Source organism: Bombus impatiens, unplaced genomic scaffold (assembly GCF_000188095.3).
Source record: "Bombus impatiens unplaced genomic scaffold, BIMP_2.2 scf_0133, whole genome shotgun sequence".
Taxonomy (NCBI): Eukaryota; Metazoa; Arthropoda; class Insecta; order Hymenoptera; family Apidae; genus Bombus; species Bombus impatiens.
In genome coordinates this window covers 99,473-123,433 of record NT_176552.1, presented here as the reverse complement: position 1 = coordinate 123,433, position 23,961 = coordinate 99,473, and the positions used below count along the sequence as shown (strand labels likewise).

At 35.7% G+C, this 23,961-nt stretch overlaps 3 protein-coding genes across 7 annotated transcripts in view; 1 reads left to right on the top strand and 2 right to left on the bottom strand.

Moving 5' to 3' along the window:
* Nucleotides 1-112: 112 nt before the first annotated feature.
* Nucleotides 113-4,218, bottom strand: LOC100740040. The gene is made up of 5 exons (XM_003486762.4): nt 3,904-4,218; nt 3,273-3,386; nt 2,818-2,940; nt 2,620-2,730; nt 113-328 (listed from the first exon to the last, which is right to left on the bottom strand). Exons 1-5 carry the CDS (start codon nt 4,017-4,019, stop codon nt 325-327), a joined length of 468 nt encoding a protein of 155 aa, XP_003486810.1. The 5' UTR covers nt 4,020-4,218; the 3' UTR covers nt 113-324.
* The window catches only part of LOC100750141 (putative fatty acyl-CoA reductase CG5065), a 47,116-nt gene continuing 24,826 nt past the window's right edge, over nt 1,672-23,961 (top strand). For 3 of the 5 annotated variants that reach the window (XM_012381544.3, XM_033318968.1, XM_024365261.2), the window contains exon 1: nt 1,672-1,994. The gene's annotated coding sequence lies outside the window, so the exon portion shown is untranslated. The remainder of the gene's footprint in view (nt 1,995-23,961) is intronic. The other 2 variants (XM_033318970.1, XM_033318969.1) reach the window with 1 other exon arrangement.
* LOC100747279 lies at nt 10,744-23,885 on the bottom strand. Its single transcript, XM_003486823.3, has 4 exons — nt 23,452-23,885; nt 19,829-19,951; nt 13,722-13,851; nt 10,744-12,199 (listed from the first exon to the last, which is right to left on the bottom strand). Exons 1-4 carry the CDS (start codon nt 23,553-23,555, stop codon nt 12,149-12,151), a joined length of 408 nt encoding a protein of 135 aa, XP_003486871.2. The 5' UTR covers nt 23,556-23,885; the 3' UTR covers nt 10,744-12,148.

Below are 23,961 nucleotides of genomic sequence, written 5' to 3'. Positions count from 1 at the left end.
TATGTATATTATATTATATAAATTTATTATCAGAGTATAAGAAAGAATACATTAAGAAATATCTTACAAGAGGATTCATATCAGTTTCCCATTAGGTATAATAAATAAATAGTTGTTCAGCAATTGGAATTTGTATTATTCCTGCGAAATACATAGGAGATGATAATAATTTTTTATGAAACGCCTAATTTGTGATTCGTCAATGGTTTCGCAGACGAATCGATACACGAAATTTCTTTTATGTCAGGGTCATCCTTTTTTGGTTCGATGCACTTTCATGGATAAATAAATTCACGCCAATACATTCTGCATGATTCTGTGGCTTCAACTGTAAATAAATAAGAAACGATATGTTAACGGTATTTTCTTAACAGGCGCTTAATTACTTCAGACGAATGATCAATATTTTTCAGAACTATAGCATCATGTAAGTACTTAATAAACGTCTCGCAAATCGTACATATTTTTAACATTTAACGTATATTTTATTGGATATATTTTCTAACAGGGAAAGAGAAGAAAATCCGAGAAGAGAGAATGAAAAAGATAAGAATAAGAGATTAAAGCTATAAAAATTATATGGTGCTGAAAGAAGGCAAGTAGCATTGTTAGTTAATTTAACCGATTTCTTTTGTCCAATTTTCGCGACCAGTATGAAAAACAACGTACCATTCTGTTATTTCTATTCTACAATGTTATCGAGAATGAAATATCAATGAAAAGGCAACTCAGTCACCGCGAGAAGAGTAGTAAGTATGTACTATTTGGCCGTATTTAAAATACTACAAAGATATCCGGGTCATCGAGTTTATCTCACGAGGCTAGCTACCAATTCTACCGTATACGCAATTTTCTGAATGAAGTACAGAATACTACTATTCGACATTGAAAATATTTTCACGAATCCTACTCGATTTGGTCTGTATATCGTTTAACCGCTTTATCGAGCAATTCACTATGAACGTTATAAAAAATAAAATTGATCATCTCTACAGATCTGGTGATCCTGGGCATGTACGAGATTTCTTGCGTTCCTGGTTTTCACATGTATAGATAAACAACAAACGTAAGTGCTTCCAACTTTGCATACAAAACAGAAATTAATAATTGCTTTACCCACGATGATATTCGACTCTTGTGTGTCCTATTCGTATCATTTTTCACACTAAATTGTACTTTTCTATCGTTGGAAAATTTTACAAGTTTAAGGAAAGTACACGAGTATCGTAGGAAAAGCGTTACTGATATATCTGATTCCTTTATTGATTTAATTTTATGCAGAAAATATTTTGAGAACGTCAAAGGTAGCTTCTCGCCATTGAGATGAAAATGAGACCGAAGCATAGGAAATTCAAGAGTCGCGGCAGCCTGTGAAACTGTGAAAATAACGCGATATAGAGTTTCCCTTGGACTACGCTGTTAAATGGTTCAAAGAAAGAGAGGGTTAAGTAAGATCGAAACGATTTCGCGTGCCAAGAGTATCTCGTCTCGTTAGACGCACTATCGTTGAATTATTTTTGATGCGAATCGGTCTGATTGCGACATATCAACGACAGATAAGATGCCGCGAGTTCGTCTCGGTTCGACAAGGATTTATCTGGACTAACACCACGCTCGTCTTACATCACGTTTCCGATTCTCGTTACATATGCACGCGTTTCGCATTGCGAATTTCGAATGCGCGAACGTGATCTTATCGAGGAAGAAAAAATGAAGCGAAGCAGAGAAAAAGAAGTAGACGGAAAAGCCATGGCGCAGTTCGTTCTACGCGATATCTTTTTTCGAAGATCAAGCCTCGAAGAGTTTCGATCCGTCGATTTTATATACGCGCAGAGCACGTACCGAGTGCGGTATCAAAGACGATAAAATGTGTGAGCGCCTAGCACGAGTTAGTTTTACTTAAATTTCATTGTTAGAAACTTCGAACGATTCTGAAGAGATTTGTGCACTTCATTTCGGGGATAAATCACTGACGTTCATCGAAGACGCCGATCGTAAGCTTTACGACTTACTTTTTAAACGTTGTGCGAGTATCTGTACGTTTCATTTATTATTAAACAAAGGTCGTCAAGATTAGCGAACTCTGTGGAAGTGACTAATCGAGTTGATTAGTAAACTTTTCAAGTGCTTTATCGATACCGTTAATTACGTTAATCCTGCTGTGATTCCTGAATTTTTATATCATAATCTTTTAATAAACAAACAATCTCTTCGCGATCCAAGAACACGTATATTCAATATAGAATCGAGACAAGAAATTATGCATATCGATTACGATTATTTCGTACATTCCTCGAATTCGACAAATTTAAAAAAAGAATTTTTTTTTAGAAAGGTAAACAACTGGGTCGAAGATGACCAAAACAACGCAGCAGGGTTATTGCGTAAATAAATAGAAATCTTACATAATAAACAGAATAATTAGAATCTTGCGTTAGAATAAAAAGAATTCGATTGGTCGAGCCAGCCGCAGTAACATCTTCTATTCCACGAACGTATCGATATTTAACGGCTGTAGAGTTTCTCATATTCGTCAATTGTAATGGTAACTTCAGATTTTACTCAAAAAATTGATCATACGTCTTCAAGTTGAACGAATATGCGATGTCAGTTGCTTACCTAACAACCGGATATGCCGCGTTTCCTTTGTATCCCAATTTCTGCGACAGTCGGAACAGTCTTTGTAGATTCTTCACGTTTATGTCGAAGACCGAACGCTTTTTCCTGTCACTGACGATAAAGCGGAAGATTAGAAAATTTGATAGAAGAGGAGGACAAAAGTTGTAAATTAGAAAATTTGTCATTTACACTACTCACGTCTTGGTTGGTTGCAGTTGACGTCCTCCCCTGATCACGTTCACCAATTTCCCCGTCATTTTCGAGAGCGCCATCAGGGTCTCTAGCTCTGCTCGCCTTTGATCCGATAATCGTTTGTGCCGTCTGTGTGCGTGATACAAAATTTATTGAAAAAAGAGAAAGTCTGCCATGATAGGGTCAATCTTTTTGCGAAGCCTCTTTATCGTTGAAAGTGAGATTTTTTGGTCGCTCCACTATGATCTTAGTAGTTTCGTTAACAAAATTTTTAACTCGAAAAACCTTCGTTTCGACGATTTCTATCGATTCAGAGAGGAAGAGAATTTGCGACGAGTTGGAAATTTCTATTGAAAATTAGACTCTAATCTTCTTCGGTTCAAATGTCTTGTTCAATAAATATCTTTAAAGTGGAATCTATGTTGGAAAGTTGTTGAGAAGCGTGATGAAAGGTTACTCACTCTTTAGTCATCCCTGATATTCCAGCGCTCATTTCTTCCGCCATACCTTTCTCTCCCATTTTCGCAAAATTTAACAGAGTGTCGTAGATATCGACCGTGTTCTCGCGCGCAACTCTGTTGGAAAATAAATAACGATAGGGAAATTATTGCTTTTTCGAAATTAGTACACCACTTTATTCACCAATACTCCCAAACGACAATTTTGAAGCACAAATATCGCGCAAACGCCGTTCAAGTAGGATAAAAATCACTTTGAGAAAGTCTACTTAATCGTACTACAGCTTGGACTTCGTTTCCTAGAAGCTTGAGCTTAGACTTTGTTTTTCAAAATTGTTAATGAAAGATTTGTTATCTTAATCATCGTCAACCCCTTGCTCTGTAGCATCTTGTCACATACGCGTTATAAATTATAATTACGGTACGCTACAGATTAAATTTTTGTAAAAAAGAGAGAAAAGGTTTCAATTATAATTTCAAGTTGCGAAACGCAAATTATTAACTAAGTGGCTAGCGATCGTGCGAGTAAACATTAGAAAAATCGCAAGACAAACAGTCATAGAGGAAAAGAAAAAGACAATAGATTATCAAAAGAATGCTCTTAAAAGATAGTAAAGTATAATACAACATTTACCTGTCATACCCAGGTTGTGCGGATACGATTTCACTGAGACAAAGCGAAGCAAAAAGTGCAACAGCGACTGTGATACAATAGCTGCCGGGAATATTTCTGCTCGCGCTACTATTCATTGTTGGCGTGCAGGTAAAACGAATAAAATGAAAGAAAACGTAGAAAGAAGAAAGATTCGAGAAGAAATTCGAAATTTTCGCGAAATTTTCAATATGTTCCCGCGAAACTTTCTCGTCCAAATTTTACAAGTAGAATCGACCACAGGTCGCCCGAATCGTTCGGTTTTTGCTTGAAACTGTAACGTTACGAGGCTCTGGTGCGCCTATATATCCTCTTGCTCGAGGAACATCTTCCCCCTCTACTTGAAAAGCCATTGACGTGGTTACACCCCCTTTCGTGGTTATCGTTCCTTTCGTACGATAAATCGGTATCGGTAATTGATTTTCAGAAATGTCCCCCCTTTGGTCGGTTTTCAGTGTCCCCTATCGCCGGTGTCAAGCGTCTCAAAAAATAGCCAGCCTTAATACGGTGTCAGTGTACCAGAACACGCTGATGATTTCTTAATTGCCTACACGATAACGAGTGAAAGCCTGAAACTATCTGTTTGCAATTGAAAAACTGCAGCGGTGCTTTCTTTTACCGATAGTCGTATAATTAATCTTTTTAATTAATTGTGCAACAACTGTCAGCCTGTATAGTGTAATCGTGGAATTAGCTACGCTAGAAAATAAATAGAAGAGAATCTCACGACCAGGGAGTATTCGAAATTGTCTAGCAAATCGTCTTTAAATTACTGAAAAATTCAAAATTAATGTCCCAGTGAGAAATCTACGACCGATAAGAACTTGTAAATGTATCGTTGAGTGATATCGATGAATTTTAAGTGATCGGTAATTTCCTATGACCTGTCAGTATTGAAAACCCTAGTTTTTCCTCTCGAAGGTCCTTTAAAATAATAAAACTTCCGATAAATACATAAAAATTCTACGCTTTCTACCGTTCGTCGACTCCAAACTTCGATCACCACACTTTCGATACTCTTCGATACTCAGAAGCGCTTCCTGAAAAGATAAGTAGCCGAAAACTGTTACACGATATTGTACGTTTTGTCTTGTGACTCCTTTTCGACGCAAAAAATAACAGCGTTACTACATTAATTGGGATTGATTACAGTTTCTTTTTACTTATGACGTCTTTGATTCTCGCGTATATCGATGAAACGATAACGAAGAGTGGTGGAATTTTCGATGATAGAAAGTGGCTATTTCGGATACTTTATGTAAGGATAAGCCGATGCGAGTTCATCGATCATAAAATCTCCCCCTTACAGAAGGTCATGTTCATCTTAAGTTTCGGTGATTTCTTCTCTTTATCAACTTGTTATATTTGCTTTGATTTATATTTAGAATTTGGTCGATCTTTGTTCGATCAAGAAAATAGGGCCGGTTAATTAAAATTTTACACGAAAATACGTCGATTTTCTCACCGCTTTATTTAAACGAATATTATTACTTCGCTCGAATATGGAGGATTGCTCGTGTTCAATGAAATGGAAAGGGACGAATGTTTACGTACAGTTACGAAAGTGGAAATGGAAGGAGTTAACGTCGTTGCTTTCATCATAAAATACAATAATATAGTTATCAAGCGGCACGCGACAGAAAGAAAATGCTTACTTGTCTCGATAGTGGCTTTTTTCACGACTTTTCTCCTTCTTTTTTTTGCAACATTTTATGCGACGCAATGATGCGCGTGAAAGTTTCTTCCTTGCAACGCAAGACATACGGAGAATTTCTGACATGAATAAACGTTTCAGTGTAAGTAGATTGCTAGTTTCGTCATTCGCGTTTTACTTCCTATCTCCTTCCACGCGCATGTCAGGAGAATTTTGCATGCTTCGTGCATGAGAGAAGGTTCACAAGGAGAATTGATCATTCTTGGGAAATCGGGGAAACTATTTTTATTTGTTTCTTTTATGTTCGATCTTGTTGCCATACGTGAGGAGGAAATAAGAGACGGCAATAGCACAAGCATAAACCACTTGATTATGAATTCAGAGAAATAGCAAATGCAGAGACTGAAAAGTTGCGAGTAAATTTAAGAATTGTGTTATAACGCAATTTTAACAGCGCAAAGAGAAATGGCATAAGAAATATACTTTTTCAATGAGAAAGGAAAATTGATTCGTTTGCTAGATGTCATTTTAAAAATTTGTACGTATGCGTATTAAATATTACACATACATCGAAGAGAGTGGGGATTCGAGGACGAAGCGAAATTTACAAAAATGAAATTATACAAAAATAAAAAAATGAAATTCGTTGAAATTATAATCTCTCTGTTGGAACAATTTAGATAAATCTAAATAAAAACGAAAATACGATAAAGCATGATCTAATTACCACGTTGTATTTCATCATTCGAATCTAATCGATTCGAGCAATCTATCCGGGGGATTTATCCGATTTACTCGACGGATTTTCCTGTATCATTGGAAAATGCATATATATTCAATATGTTCCACTGATCATCTCAAATCAATACAGCAAATGTCCGGAGTTAACCGAATTACAATTATATTCCAAATTTTAGAATTTTCGATTTTATTTTCGATATAATTTTGTCAATCTAAAATTTGATATCAAATTTGCAGTTTATCACACTGTGGGTGTTTATGTATTTATGTATAAATTTCGAGATGCAGAAACGCACATACTGACAGCCTGACTGAAGATCGTACATAACAGGACTAGAAATATTCAAAGAAAGGATAAGATCAAATTATAATTTATAAAAAGAAAAAGAGGAGAAAAGCTGGCGAACATCAATTGTGAAGTTACGATTGGCAAAAGCCAGCAGAAATTTAAAGAAATTTCTTACGTGGCTTAGAATATGTTGATTTGAGATTTGTAACCGTACGATACGAAAGAAACGGAAGAGAGATAGCGAGTATACTAATTAAACGAACATCGGATCAGATGATCACGACGCGATGTCCTCGACCATTCATCGCACGCGCCAGTCTTGCCAAATGTAACATTGTAAAATGTAATCAAAGTATACGCGCACCGAGCCCAGATAACAAATTATTTCGTACATGTTTCTTCTACAAATGGTCCAGCTGGGCGATAAAAAGTTACGAAATATGAACAAATAAAAGTTATTCAGTTATTACGTCAACGTAAATATTATTGCTCATCGTTGTGCTTCTTGTAGATTATTTGCTGACTTTTTGGAGGTAGTCACGATCGTGTTTTCTAAACCGTGATTATAATTCTTTCAATATTAGACTACTTCTTCTCTTTCATTTCTCGGTATAAGAACCGAATTAAAAACTTTGATAATTTTGACTCGTTAATTTTTCTCGTTAAGACTCATTTATCCTCGTTGTCTTTTTTTCTTTTGTTTTTAAAAATACTCGACTGTTGAACTTTTCCTGTTCAATGCACGCGCGAAGAATACCAAGAAAACAGGAATGAGATTAAAACGAAAATTTCGATTACCTCTCCTTGGATTCTTCCATGATTTCCTTCCGATCTCTATTCCTCGTTATTTCTTCGTACTTCAAACATTTCTTGATATTTCATAAACGATCTCTCTTATTATTTATTCGTATTATTTATGATCCACTATCTTGTTCTCTGATCGTTAGACTGCAGCCATTTGCACGAATTGATATTTCTACGAAGCCAACCACAGAAGTGGCTTGCAACCAGATATTTGTTTCATTTACGTTGTAATTCATTGTAATCGGTACTATAGTTTCAATATTTTATACGCAAATTTATTTCTTTGAAGTTCTCGTTAATGCAGGATCTATTTATTCTTATCCTTCCATTCTCGAGCCACTAAACCCATCACCACCCTCTCGAACCTGCCCAATACACGAAAGTTCTCTTTTCTTGAACTCTTTACTCCCCGCATTCAGCATATAAGCTCTCATTACCCAAATCTCGAAACTTGGAAAGAATCTCAAAGAAAAAAGAAGAGCATTGCACCTCGTTCGACTTCCGAACGCATGTTCGTAGCATTTTATCCACTGGCAACTGCCAAACAGCAAAAGAGACAGAAATAACAGGGACGAGATCAACGAACGCTGATCTACCCCATGGCTCGGGCTGCATCATCCGTCCGGGCAAAAATAGAAGAGAACGCTCGGTGAAAACAAAGTTTCGGGCCAAACATTTGAAAGTGTCGGAGCGATAGCGACGTGGACGTTTTTCGCAATTCAGTCTCCTCCCCTTTGAAGATAGGACGGAGGAGTCGTGCGTCGAACGAAATCGGTCGTCGGTTTTACGTAGCGAGATAACGAAAAGCAACACATTGCCGGGCTAATCAGAAATTCTGTTTGATTGTGCAACTTTGGAGGCCCGTTCCTCGCCAACGTGTAGTACATCAATGACATATACGTATATATAATGTACGCCTTCAAATTTGCTTCATACTTCACTACCACAGCGACGATAGTCGAGGCTCGTTACAGTGCCAATGAAATTTCAAAATGTTTTACGTAACACATGCAATGCGTGCATGAAGATTTTCAGTTATGTAAGAGAGGATTAATACGGCTACCTTCGATGCCTTGCAAGAGAGACTGTTGGACTGTAGGAAACATTTGAAATTTTCATTAACGTTGCAATGAAATTCAAATGTGGTGATAATATCGGTAAAGTTTGAAAGAAATTTGAAGATGTACATAAAAGCTATTGCGTGATATCTAGTGCGAGAGATCGCCAAAGTGTTTGAACAATCAATTAGCCGTCGTATTAACGAATCACGTTATTCATATTCAATATTATATTCGATATTATATGGTTATACAGAGTAGGATCATTCTTAACATTTATTATATGTTTGCTCTTTGCTAATTTCTTATGAAATATATATGTTTGTAATAAATATCTTGTAACTTCTATGTATATTTCCAGACTGGATTCGAATTTTTCCGATATGATCATGCCACTCGCTATCTCGTTATAAGATTCGTACGAAATACGCATAACATATTTACAAAAATTTTCTACGGCACGCGTTCAAATACTTTTCTGAGCTAAAGTGTTTGCTGTACTGCGCAGTAAAACGATGTTGCGAAATCAGCCACCCACGCGATCTGTATGTGCGTATTTATGAAATAATTTCATATCTATCGGGCCAATCACGCTCGCCACGGATGAACTACTGCACGAAGAGCGACCATACGAAGCCAATCAGAACGATGGTCGACAATTGCAATCCAGTGACTTGTCCTACGTTTCGCTTTCCTTTCGCAAAACTTCCGTTTCCGCGAACGTTTGATACGAACGTTTCAGGTCGAGTGCTTCATGAAGACGTGACAGAGCAATCGCGCGTTGACTCGTGATGGGGACAGTTTTCCTTGTTCCGTTTCACGATCAACTGAGTTTCGTGAGTCACGCGCAAAGAGAGTTTCTTTCTTCGATCGGTTTCTTTAGTTAAATAAAATGATTAGCATTGTGGAAGTAGTTGGGACTTTTAATTGGAAAGTTTGCGAGATTTTGTCAGATTGCAATTGAGATCGTAACTTTCGACAAGTTATAAAGCTATATCTTTAAGTAGGTAGGTATTTAAATTCTGAATCTTTTCTGAATTCTGAAGTTAAGGAAATTACGTATTTGAAGACAAATGACTTGAATAGTGAGAACGAACGTCGAAATTTGAAAAAATATTTCAAGCCAGGAAAGTAACAGATTCACCGATGCATTCACTTCAGGTAACTTGAACAAAGTTTAATGGAAAATGGGAGGAAAATGGTAAGATATATAGCAACGATTTTTCTTTCTAGTAAAGTGCACTGAAATTAAACAGAATTATAAATCTTCCCTCTTCTGTATAATTCCTCCTCTATAATTCCTTCCATTCTTCTATGTTTAAAGAAAACTACGATTCCAAAACTTACTTCCCACCATTTGAATTTCCAGAGTTTAGTTTCTACTATTTGAAGCAATATTTCACTTACTGGTTTATTCTAGAAGGTTGACAAAAGTGGTCTTTTGAGAGAAGAGAGAACAAGAAGAAGAGAACAAGAGCCCCGATCAGATCTGCTTAGAACAGATAGACTTATTTCACTAGCTCCACTGTCAGTAGTACGAGTCGTCTTTAGTCAGACCATTGGAACAGGAAATATTTCCAAAATAAAGCGGGTACATCCAAATAATCTTCTGCATGGTAATAAAGTTTAGAACGTTAAGATTAATCGTACCAAGTCCTCCGCGCAAATATATAATAATTTCAAAAATATTTAACGTTATTAGTTTCTAAATAAGCATCGTGTTGAAATCGTCGCAAAGTAGCGCAGCCGGTGAAATGTACAATTTCTGTGGAATTACTGTTTTGCACACGGCTCCTAATTACGTTAGACGGTTTTTTATACTTTTTTCCTTTAATTAAATTGTAAAGTTTAATTAAACTATGGCATTTTAATATTACTAGGTAATTAACTTACGAAGTATTTAATTTTTATTACTATCTACGGAAGTCCGTTTTAATACACCGTTCGTGAAAGCTTTTCTCGTAGAAATTCCACCAATCTTTCTTGCTACAGATTTTTCATTTTCCTCTAGAATTATACAACTAATGAATCTGCATTTATTTACAATCATTGGACGTACAGTTCGAATAAATGTCGAAATAGCCTCGTTTACCGACAGCATAGAATAATTCACCTAAAGTTTCTCCAGAGGGAGCTCAGATGCGTATTTTTAATTAATTTACCAAGGTGAAATAGAAATAGTAATTTTTGATATTTTACAATACACGTAAAGGAGAGATACTTTGGAGGAAGGATGAAGATTCCGGAATAAATTGAAGGAGACTATTTTTCTTGTATAGCTGATTACTATTCTTTTTATTCTATTTAAATAAACAAAATAATACGCACAGTCAATAAAAGAGTGAACGATCGGTGTAATTGTCTCGAACGTGTCGATCTTGATTTTGATCGATCGAAATCGCGATACTATCACGACATTGTCTTTAATGCTTTGTTGGCTCCTACGTACGACGTAAACTAAATAAATAAATAAATAAATAAATAACATATAGGAAATATACAGTGTCGAACACATATAAGATAATTACATAGAGCTTTCGAGAGAAGACTATTAATCTTAACGAACGATATTGTTAACATTAATTACATTTCTTCCGTTCTCTTACTTCTATTCCTTCTTAGGTGCGCTAATAAATTAATACAATAATATTCGTATTAACTAACTTTACAAAACAATAAATAAAATGAATCACATCTTAATACGAAATGCAAACGCAACGAATCACATTTGAAAATAAGCGATCTTTCTAATTAATACATTTTCCACGGTGGTCCGCATCATCCACAGTTCTATTCGATTATTAAAAAATCATATTTCAATGCTAAGGCAGAAGTTGGATATCCGGGGTTTACAGATTGCGATCGTTAATTCACCGTATACACTCGAAAGATCTAACGAAACCTAAGATTAAGGCGCGTTTAAAAATCGCGAGATCGTGAAAGCAAGCCAGTAATTATCCATTCTCCATCCGTACAAAAATCACTCATCAGTATCTTGTCATGCACGCAAAATTATTTTTAAAAAGAGATTATTCGCAAAGTATAAAACAAAAATGAGAAAAAGAGAGACCATAGACGCGTTTTCCTTACACGCAACGCAGTATACTCTTTGCAGACGCTTAGAAACGAATAAAAGAAAAATTCAAATAAACCAGTCTACAAATAATACGGTCAACAAAGAATAAATAAGGCTACTTAAATAAATATCATAAATTACTACGTTTCTAAATTATAAAAAAAAATAAATGAAAGAAACATGGTGGACGCACGCGTTAAGGAACAAATTAAAAATCGAAGGAAACCACGAAATTCTTCGAAATTTTCTCATCGATTTCTTCTTCGAGACAAGTATGATCGTTGCTGTCTTTTTCCTCTGCTCCTTGGTTATAATTACTTAGTGATCTAATAGTGTAAGTTCGTTTAAAGAGTTTAAGCTCGGACGGAGGACGGTCCGTAATACTGTTCAGGCGCATTTTAGGGTCGAGAGATCGTATATAATATTTTCTTTTTGTAATTTTCCTTCGTCTCTTATTCCTTCGGCGATTTTTCTTGATGTTCGTCTTCGATTCTTGTTTTTCTCTTTTTTTTGTATTTTTCATTTTTTACACTTGAATGCTTTTCGTTCTCTCGACTCTGTCTTCTTGTTCGCCCTGTGTTTTAGCGCGATTTCGTGCCATGGAATTAAATATACGAATATTCGTCGTTGATGCCTAGTCGGCTCTCTTTCAACTTCTGAAAATCAAAAAAATATTCTTGATCAATTCAGTCCTTAGACAATAATTTTGGCGATTTTATAAATATCTCTCTATATCTCGAGGGGTGTTAGTTTGAAATATCATTTTTGATAATTAAAAAAATAGGGACTCGTTAAACTCTCTTTTCCTAATTACGCTTTGCAAATAAAGATTCGTTATTCTTAATATGGAACGACTCTTGTTACTATTATTTGATACTATGGTTCTGAATATTAACCCATCGACGACCATGTTTTATCTCCAGTTTTATTTCGTTCAGATTATCGGGTTTTATTGAATTCTATCCGAATCCTACGACTTTACGAAATTTGAAGAAATCGAAGTATTTTATACCGATAGGATAGACTATTTCTTCTTTTTTTTCGATTATAGAACTTCTTTTCGCGCTTTCTATTTGTAATGAATTTCTGTGGAGGTATCTATCATTCTAATACATTCTTTTGTACCTTGATCGATAATGTTTAATAATGTTACGCTACACAACTTTCGCACACTTCGTCGTATGATTCTTAATGGATTAAAATCAATTCTAGATAATCAATAACGTGTATAATACTAATAGCATAACTCTTATGCCATCGATTCAATAATTCAATTATTACAAGTGGAAGATTAAAAAACATAAATATTCTCCTGCATGTATATTTCCATAATTAGCTTCGGGCGACAATAAAACAGTGGTGTTCATAACGTATTGCGATACTTTGACGTTATCTATGTGACAGCTAATAAACCGGTTAACTACGTTCTAATCCGAGGCACGATCAATTTCACGACTATGAATATTTCTCTTTGACCACGAACGATTACCATTTCATGAAATGCAAATCAACGGTAAAACAAACATTAAAAGAAAACGATTATACATGCCGAAGAAACGAAGAAGGAATATGAATCTATCACGAGAGCACAGCACGTTTTACAATAAATTTCATGACTGTGTCTTAGGCGCGTGCCAGTGAATCGTTTCATTTTTCTTTCGCCGCAAATTATCACTAATTTTATGCCATCTAGAAAAAATAGGAATTACGTTGCTAACGCGATAGATTACCTCATGACACGAACTATGCAACTTACATAATCATGTGGAAATAGTGTTGCACGATGTTTCAATAATCTAATGAAACTGTTAGTCATTTCGAGGCGTAAATGTAACGAAAAGATTTTAGAATGAAATGGAATTTATTGGAATTTCTATTCGAAAATAGGATATTTCTTATTTCAATTCTGAACAAGTGTCGCATAATTAAATGACACGAATCGCACTCTGTATTACCTTTACTTTGCGGAAACATAAAATGGCATAAAATTCGTTAAAAAAGTTAATATATATCGGAATTGATCGATTAATATTCAGAATACTCGATGTTAAAATACCTAACGTAGTAAAAATACGTAATCTACGTAATCTGTAGGATTTATAGAAAATCAGAAACGTTCATAGAAAATCATTTCTTTTCCTTCGTTTTAAATCATAGATTCGATTATTTCGAACTTACCACTGGCAAAGAGATCATCCTTTCTCCGAGCATGTTTTCATTAAGCGTGTCAGGACTGTTAGCGATAATCTTCATTATACGTTGCAGAGTTTCGAGTCTGTTATTCGTGGCGGATCTTCGTCTACGACCTCTGCAATGAAAAATAGAGCGGGCAATTAAAAAAAATGTTATAATCAAAATGAAAATTTGCACTAAAGGAAACGTGATATAAGTTCCATTGATTTTGATGGAAATTTCACTTTAATAATTTCAATTTGTGTGGATCAGTTGTATCTATAATTAGAAATTATAATGATCAGCCGAGGATCGTAATAACCGGATGACCCACTAAAATGATCATCCGATAAAAAATTTTTGAGATTCAATGGAAGATTACGCGCGGTTCAACGTTCCCGCCATGTGTTCGAACGGAATATTCACGCCTTTCTTCTACACGACTCCTTCTTGCTTCGTATTTCGTTTTTTCGCCGTCGTTTTTTCGTCCTTTTCTTTTTTCCTGTTCGAAGAATAAGCGCTTGGAATTTCACTCGATCACGCGTTTCACACGTGGTTGAAAGTAAAAACGAGGGTGACACGTGCTGATGGAATATACTGTCGAGCATGCATTCGTAGAGAATCATTCATCATCATACGAATTACGAATTATTCTTATCGCCGGCACTCTCGATAAGTCGTGGGAATGATGCAAGCCTCGATAATAAAATGCAATAACGCAGCACCACGTAATTAACGCTCGATCATCAAACTGGTCCGCGAAAGTTAAGATTTCAACGATGATTACTACATTCACGATGTTTATGTAAATTCTTATTTTTATTAAGGTAATTAACAAAACGAAACCTACATTCCAGATTCTTTTTATCTATACTGCTTTATTTTGCTCGTGTGTTTTCTCGCGTCATGCGCCTTTTGCACATTTTCGCTCCTTTGAATTTTCCATAAATACATAGAGCACTAAAAAAAGAAGAAGAAAAGAAAGGAAGTCATCAAGCTACAACTGTCGAAATTCTAATGATAATGGCGAGATGAAATTCTCTTGTAGCATAATAATATCAAAGATCATAGATACACGTATATCCGTGGATCTGCGTCTAATCAAATATTCCACGCAACATTTCTAATCCGAAATGTGTTATATATAACACACGTGGAATCTAGAATCTAATATCGACCTGTAGAATATTGATCTCGATACTACAATTCGGTGCTAAATGTTTAAGCGCTCTCGAAAGAGCATTTAAAGTAACAGAAGCGAATGATTCCTGAATTCTCTCCAAATCCGTCTAAATTCGCACTGAGCATGTAATTTCCGAATACTGATAGCCGTCTCATCCGCGTTCTTTCAACCACTAGAGCTTCTCCGTGGCTCTCGTCACGAATTTCGACGATGAATAATTCTACACGCGGCGAGCCAGATTAGAAGAAGCCCATTGGCTAGTCACGAAACCGAGGAACACGCGAGTCCAATCGAATTTGCATCGCGAATTTCTCGCGATTCGCGCGGCACGAACTCTCTCGATCTAAGAATATAAACGCGGTTGGAAACCTCTGGTTCACGTTGCAATGAGCTTGCAGTCGAAGATCGAACGCCAACGCAATAGGACTTGCTCCTTCGTTCTATCATCCTTTCTCTTTTCCTTTCACTTCGCGAGGAAGATCTTTCAACGTAGAGAGATCTTTTCGAATTTCAATAGTTCGTTAAAGAAGGAAGGATATTTGAGATGGTCGGCCCATTGTTTGGAAATTTCTATCTTTTCGTGTATTTCTTCACGTTTACGCGCGAATGTTAAATGAAATGACAAGTAGAAGAGGACGAGGGAAATTTCTATGGACACATTCGTTCAGAGTGCGGATGTTGACGTTACGAAATTAGTAAAAAGGGAAGAGCTGTTCGTTTTAACTTTAAAGCGAATTTCCCTGAAGCCGGTCGTGTTAACGTCTGAATAAGAATTTATTCGGAAGGCATTCGGAGTAAGGTAGCGGGGTTAGACATTCTATTATCGTTTCCTTTTCCGTCGTCGCTTTTCTTCGTTCTTCTTTTACGAGGATCTCTTCGATCGTACTATTCCGCCTACGTATAGGAGCAAATATACGGACTCATAGAAGTGTTTGGCCACTTTTAGACACCTTTTATTAATATACTATGTGTGTTAGACGATACATTTTGAAATTTTACTAGCATTTTCGTCGGGCTCAACTATCACGATTTTTCTGTAATAAACTAGAATGTGAAACAAATTTGAAGAAATATATACAAATTTATTATTTAATTTATTAGAAATATATACAATTTTATATACAAATTTACTTAGTGCAAATATTTAAACAGACAATTATTCATTATATTAATAAATCTCAAGTCTTTATGTGCTTAAGATGACTATTCATGCTGAATATACTGATCTTTTATTAAATATATATTCGCAATGAATATCTTGTAATTTCTATATACATTTTCAGATTGGTTTCAAAGTTGACCAATACAATTATTGCATTCGTGTCTTATTACAGTGCTAATGAAGTTTCAAAATATTTTATCCAACACATACAACACGGACATAAAACTTTTCAATGGTAACTGTTTATACTACTTTTACTTAAGAATTATTTCTTTTGACTGGAATAATATTACTGCTTTCATTTCAACTTTTTCCAACAAGCTCAAGTAGATGTTCCAATTTACACTCTTGCGATACTACTTTGTACAATAAAATTATAGTAATCTATTATCCCAACTTTTCCTTGGTCATATTCTATTCTGTCTCCTTCTGGAACAGAGCTGTTCTACCTGAGCTTGGTTAGGTTATAGTATGGTGCAATATAATACCCCATAGCTACATAATTTTGCATAAATTTGATAGGGTATCCGTTTACATAGGACTGTGGATATTGCTTGGAAAGTAATGTCTGATATACAAGAGAAGATGCTGGTTAATCCGAAAGAGAACATACGAAAAGAATAAACCGTTAAGCGAATTCTTTCTCTGTTGTTTCATCTTGCATTTCATTCTCGATATTGCTTTCGATATTCGCGTTGCTGTTTTTAACGCACAGTGGTCTTTTTTTAACAATCGTTTATTTTCGAACTTTATTCTTTCAAAATACCAACGTGGAGTCCATTCTTAGAACGATAACAAACGCTTTCTTTGTATTCGATTTTCAACACCTGTTCGAAACGAATGGTGCAAGTAGAAACATTTTCGTACAACGTCCATTCGAGTAGATCCCTGTGTACCTTTATATTATACGACATTTCTAGAGAAAAATTTAACATCAAATATCAAAACTATCAAAATTAAATCCACGCTCTATGAAAAAAAAAAGAATGAAAATATCACTTCGTGTAGTGATAACGTCAGTAACATCGGTAATAGCAACATTATCAGTAACAAAAAGTAACATCGAATAAAATAATCAAATCATCCGTATGTTTCTATTATCCCGCGCGACGCAATACTCCACACCACCACCCGGCGAAACGAAAATCATTTTTCTTAAGAACGGTGGTGCGAATTTAATAACGTCTCGAGAAACAACCAGTGTCCTCAGAAGACTTACTGACGACATGTCTTTTGACGTTAATAGGTCGTTCTTTCTTATCTTACGTGACTCGCCCAACCCTTTATCAGTCTGCACGTTCGAAGGTCTCGTTTGAGGGTGGTTTCCGCCCTCGTCACGCGAACACGAAGCAACAAGTTGAATTTCAATGCCGAACGTGCTATACATTTCCCGCGTATTTTTCTCCTTTCTTTCATTCGTATTTACCCTCACGAATCAATTGATTATTTGACATGAAAATTCGCATCAAGAGAAATTTAAAAGCGCATCCCTAGCCGTTTAGTTAGTTTCCAGCTAATACTATAAGTTTGTAGTCCAATTATTTATTTTTGAACGAATATTATAGAATGAATATCTCTTCTAGATACGAATTATAAACTTTGTTCCAATAGTTTGTAATAATACAATTATACCGAATACGCATTCTGTTTAATCTTCTACCATCTATCGGCTAGTGCCATCATTTCAACCGTGTAGGATTTCTGTGGTTTCTGAACAAAAACATAATCTCAGAAACGTTTAAGACTTCTCCGACAATTCGGCAGTTGCATCGAATAGACGACGAAATGAAAATTTCGTGAAATATGCGCGAATTGCTTATTGACAATCCCATTTGTGTTTCCGAAGATATTAAAAGAAACAAATATTCATGTCAAAATATCGTCGCGTGGTGGATAATTTTGTTCTCTGAAATTAATATAATTTACTTATTCACGGTAATTTACGTTACTTTATATTATATTATATACAATGGAGACACGCGAAACCGTGTTTCACGAAAATCGTGAAAGGAACAGAAGAGATCTATCTTTATTTATCTTCTATTTCTAACAGAAGAGATTTATCTTTTATAACTGGCAAAACAATTTTATACGTACGATTTTGAGTTTATACGAACTTCCTTTTACCCACTAGACCCTATTGGTACGCAGTATAAGTTTTATCCCGACCTCTTCGGACACCTTGTATTTATACCATGTTTTTTGCATTTGAATGGAACGTAAAAATTTGTGAAAATGTACCCGTGTACCTAGGGGATTGAAAATAAAGGATGCTTGGCAAGCGACGTGTTTTCCACTCGGAGATTCCTGAACCTAAAGCCAGACACGTTGCACCACCAGAATAGTTATTTCTTCTTTACTTTTTTCGTATTCTTCTCCTTTTTTTTTAAATAGATTGATATTTTTGGCACGTCTGTGTAGACGATGATACAACAGGGGCGGTTCTGTCTTCCTTCTGCTCGAAGAATTAGCAAAATTCATTCGTTTCGCGTCGTACGATTCATTCGTAATCATAGTCACTGTTTCTTTTTTCTCTTTGTTTTTTGGGAGGAGGAGGAGGAAGGGGAAGTGGAGGAGAGATGGAAAAGAGTTCGTGATTCATGGTATTGTCACTCGATGATAAAAAGAAAGATTCTTTTCGTATCTCGTGGTTAACGATCACGTTGAACTCGAATGGCGATCGTTATGTAAAATCGAGTCGTGGTTCTTTCCCTTCGAGGTTATCGTTCACATAAACCAAATTTTAGAGTGACTCGTTTATGATATATATATATATATATATATATATGGCATGATCTAATTCTCACGGTGAGCGAAGGATTCTTAAACAAACTAAACAAAATTCGATGTTTGATAATGGACTTTTATATCGATCAACTGCGACTAATCGCTCGATAAATCGTTAATTTTGATTTCTCATACTGAAATTTTAATTTCGAAGACGAAATTATAACTCCCTACATGTAAATTGCGACACTTCTTACATTTAAATTGTAATCTTGAAAATGGAATTCAGAAGTTACTTCTGATATTGAAATCATGATTTGCAAGGTGAAATTGAAGAATTGAAAATGGCAGGGATATTCTTTAAAATAACAGCGAATGCATTGAAACACCGAACCTCAACTTCGTTTCTTCTTGCTTGTTTTGTTGAACTTATAAAATGACCTGATACATTATCTCGGAGTTTCACGATTATTATCGAGCAGCTCGGAGAAAATTTGATACAAGTGACTTGTGAATGAATCTTTAATTTTAAAATAGAATCGTGCTAAACTTTAATAGAAAACTCAGTACGTTCATAAATATTAAAATACATTATTAAACGTACTCGCAAAGAATTGGAAAATTAACGACCAGATTCTCTAAAAGAATAGTAGCATCTTATAAATCGTTCCCTAGAAAAAAGCTGTATTTTTGTTATTTTTTCGTTGAACTTTTCAATCGTACTGACCTATAGATACGATTTCCTTGATCTTTTTATTTTCAATATACAAATTTACTTTCTTTCTATCAAAACGGTAAAGACGAAATTAAAATTTATAACACAAGATAAGAAGAAGAAACGAAAAACGATCGAAATTTAAGAGTCAAGTTGGAAAGCGTTCGAATCTTGGAACAGAGATGAGCGACTCTTTGCTTATCTAGTCTTTTTGCAGACGTAATAGGAAAAAATGTTATTATTAGTAACTTTGGCTTGATAAGAATAAATCAGCAGAGATAAAAGGCGAGTTTAAATAATTACAGGCTATTAAAGTAATTACTTACATCTTATCTGGATCCAACACGCCGAATGCAACTGGAACCGTCACTACTTTTCCCCTCACATTTTCCAACCCCAGAAGTGTCTCTATTTCAGCGAGTCTTTGATCCGATACACGTCTCTGACGACTACAAAACAAACGAGGATTGACTATTATTAATTATATTAACAATTACTTATAATTTATTGACGTGACAAAGGGAAATTTCAAATAAGTTTGAATATAGACAAATTAAAAAATTTGATTGAACGATTTAGATCACCGATGATGATGATACAAGGAGAAAAACGATCGATGATCGAAGTGAAGTGCGTATTATTGACTTTCTATAATCTTTCTATAAAGATCGAATTTATAGTTTGTCGTAAAAATAGGAACATTATTTTATTGTTGTCTGGTGAACGTTGGGCATATTTTTAACTATGAATTCGATAAATTTAATAATCGATAAGAACACTCGTTTGTAATCAAATGGTTATTAGTAAACCACACGATATAATGTAGAATTATACAAAGTATAGGTAGAAAGTGAAAATAGGGAAAAGATTGTAGGAGGAAGTTAGAGTAGATAGAGAAATTATCATATAAAAACCATATGATAATTTAATATAACAGATGGCTAGGTGTTATTTCGGGTAGCCTTCAGAACCGGCAAATCCTAAGAATACTTCCGTATATCCTTAAATATGCGCGTATTCCCGGATCAGGTGTCTATAATTAACTCGACGCACGGTTCGGATAGATACGAGTAATTATCATAGAAACAAGGAAAAAGAAGAGAAGAAGGGGGAAAAGTCGATATAAGATTCCTTCAATCCCCAAAGAACGAGCTGCTATAATTAAACTCGTTGAATAATTTTCACGTATCGTAGCGTAACCTACATACTGACTCATCACGCGAAACCTCGTGTTTCCGTTCAATTTCAGGTATTATACGATTAATTGTGCGAAGTGTAAAATCAACTCAATGACACAGTACGATAAGGATCTTTACAACTTGACTCAAATTATTTACTTCCTCTCCATTTCTTTGTCTCTCTCTCTCTCTCTCTCTCTCTCTCTGTCTTTCTTCTATTCTCTTTATGGAAGCTATTATCTAAAAAACAGAAGAAGAGGTAAAATAAAATGAAGCTTCGAAATGACTGTTGCAACTTGTTGCATTGAATTACACTCACTGAGCGCTGTATGATAAAAATGTCAGTAGTATATAATATTTCAAATTATCTATTTTCTTTCCTTTTGTATCTTTCATTCCTTTTCTTTTTCTGTTTTTTTTCTTTACAAGGACAGATATTTAAATTAAAAACAGAAAAGTTGAAACTATTGTTGCGCTTTGTTTAGCGAATCAGCCAGTTGAAACACGCAACCGTGACATGCGAAAACCGTAATTACATCAGTAAGCAAACTTTCACGCGAAGAGCTGTGAAATCAGTGTCGCAAATCACTCTCGCAAGATCAACTGTAACTGTACTGCAGCTCCGTAGAAACTATCTTAATTGGTTAGCAGGTCGTTGTCCCTCGGCCACCTCTTTTCTTTGCAATCTGTTACGAATTCAGTATTCACGGGGCGATCATGTAGTAGTTTCCTTGAAAATTTTACGTTCACCCTCGTTTCTGTATCCTTGTTTTTCTCATCTGCCATCAATATTTAATCACTTGCCTGTGGTATTCACGCGCGTGACTTGATTCAAGAATTAATGAGATTAATGCGACCCAAAATTAACAAAGACAAATGGAATCTGTGATTCAAATGATCGGAAAATATCCAAATTTGAGAGTCCGTTCAAAACAATTTTTCTTTTGTAGAAGTTTGTAGAAATTGGATTGGACGAGAATAGTTTATTAACAGTTTTTATATTAACTTCGTTATATGGTAAAGATACGATAAGTATAGTCGGAAAGTAGAGAAATTATGTTTGTTTAAAGGTATATCGAGAATTTTTGAAAGTTCAATTATTATTAAAGTTCTTTTAATAATTACGAAAATTTCAGTGTTATTAAATTTTATTATAAAGAGTATCGCAAACAGTGAAATTCTTATTGAACACTGATAAAAATAATTTTCCTTAGCTTTAGCTATGAAATTTAACATTTTATGTGAATGAAAAATAACGAGAATAATAGATACACATAGTGTGCTAACAATTTCCAAATAATTTACCATCTTTGCTTCTGATTCTAAAGACCATGCGAAATAACTACATTTTCAGCAGATTCTTCAAACGAAAATAATTTTTCTCAAACTCTGCTATCTTTAGTTCTGAAACAAAACATTTGTTGCACCAGGTTCTCAATAATAAGATCTCCATGGAGATGTATGAAAAGTACTAAGTAACTCAGCGAAGAGTAGCTTCTAACAAAAAATTCACGAGGTTCACGTCCCATTCCCACGCGTTTTCCCAGCAAGATAACAGAGGTAACTTCCCCGCTAAATCGTTCGACTTAAAATCCTTCGTTTCCTGTTATTTCCCGATACCCGAGGTTGTCAATGCGATAACACGGAATTCATATTGGCGACGAACGCGTAAAAAGAAGAAAAAATGGCGCGTGGTTGGTGATATTGCCAGCTGCGAGGGAATGTAATATCGCGTTTGCCGATCGTCGTCAATTTTGCCTCCTTAATCGATATGCTAATCTCCGTACACACGTGAAACAAAGCTCTCGTTATCTTCTGACGGCGTTATCGTTGTGCATGGGAGTTGCATAGAGGAAGGCAGGCATTACAGGGAAAAGAGGAAACAAAAAAGAAAGAACACGGCCATAATGAAGATCCGTCGATTTATCCTTCAACCATCGAAGATTCCCCTTTTGCCAAGCTCTGAGGGATTGGTCGATATGTAACGCGATTTCAGGTGGATATCAGATACGACAAATGTAACCAATCGAAACTAGATCGATAAAATTAATCGGGCAGATAAAAATCGTGATCGAGGATCGGTCGAGCTCGTTTGACGTCGTACTGGGATTTTTCCTCGAACAAAGAGGGCAAGCTTTTTGGTAAACGCATATTTACGATCAGATGAGTTTCGAGATTACATTTTGCGTTATGTGTTTGGTTAAATTTGAGTGGATGATCATTGATTTGGTTCAGGATATTGGAAGAACAGAGTGATGAATAGAGTGGAAGAATAGGCGTGAGCTGGATAAGCTTATAGAGGGTTTTTTGTAGTTTCACGTGGGCGTGCAACAAGTTGAAGAAGGTTTCCATTCTTATGAATAAAGTGGTGAAACTGACAATGAGGAGATTTCTGCTACCAGCTTTGTGTGTATACTACGAAATTTTCATCGCTTGTAATATTTCATCTTCGTGACATTGCTTATTAAAATACCTGTGCATCAAGAAATAGAGAAATATTTCTAACAGTCGCTTTTGGATGTCCAAAAAAAAACAAACGTCTAAAAATTCGCTTTCAACATACGGAGATACTTTTGCACGAAGAGATTTAAAGACTAATCGATTTTTCAAAAAATGTGAAGGAAGTCTGCCTAAAGTTAAGAAAATCCCGATATCTAAGTTGTCCGATACATCTGCGATTCCACGTTCTAGAACCGTTCCAGAAGAGAAACACCCAAAACCAGCAGAGAAATCCGCACGCGAAACTTTTCGCACAAAGTTCTGACTCTTACCTGAGCAGAGAGGGTGGCCTGGCGTGCGTCGTTTCTGGCATCAGAATCATGTTTAGGACACACAACACCATCAACGTGACAAGCAGACTCGTATTCGCTGCCATTATTTGTATCTTTCAACGAGGACGAAGATGAAAAATAATTAAACAAGAAACGAAACGTAGCCGAAGAATCGGATATATTCCTCAACGACTCGATGGTTTGACACGATTCTTCTTGCACAGTGTCTCCTCGCACTTCTGTTTCTTCAACCGGTCCACAGAATCGAACTTGTCTCGAACAACGGTTAACAACTGTTTAATCGCCACGTAACTCTCGGCAATTTATCGTGATCGCGATTTTTTTCTTTCTACCAATATCTGACCCTATTCTTGTCGCTTTTGTCTCTTGGTGAACTGTAGCGTAGCTTCGTCCGCTTCCAGCATATATACTCGAAGGAGAGTGCCGGCTGCGCCCCCTCCACTCAGCTTGTAGCCTATACCCCACTCGATCCGAATCCTCCCTCGCGTT

Bases quoted from the DNA above. Each gene is read 5' to 3' on its own strand.
- LOC100740040 (XM_003486762.4), bottom strand. From the start codon at position 4,019: ATGAATAGTAGCGCGAGCAGAAATATTCCCGGCAGCTATTGTATCACA. The intron at 2,941-3,272 runs GTGAGTAACCTT...TCACGCACACAG, and splicing joins ATATCAGGGATGACTAAAGA to ACGGCACAAACGATTATCGG. The intron at 2,731-2,817 runs GTGAGTAGTGTA...CTTTATCGTCAG, and splicing joins CAACTGCAACCAACCAAGAC to TGACAGGAAAAAGCGTTCGG.
- LOC100747279 (XM_003486823.3), bottom strand. From the start codon at position 23,555: ATGGCAGCGAATACGAGTCTGCTTGTCACGTTGATGGTGTTGTGTGTC. The intron at 13,852-19,828 runs GTAAGTAATTAC...TTTTCATTGCAG, and splicing joins GTGTTGGATCCAGATAAGAT to AGGTCGTAGACGAAGATCCG. The intron at 12,200-13,721 runs GTAAGTTCGAAA...TTTGATTTTCAG, and splicing joins GGATGATCTCTTTGCCAGTG to AAGTTGAAAGAGAGCCGACT.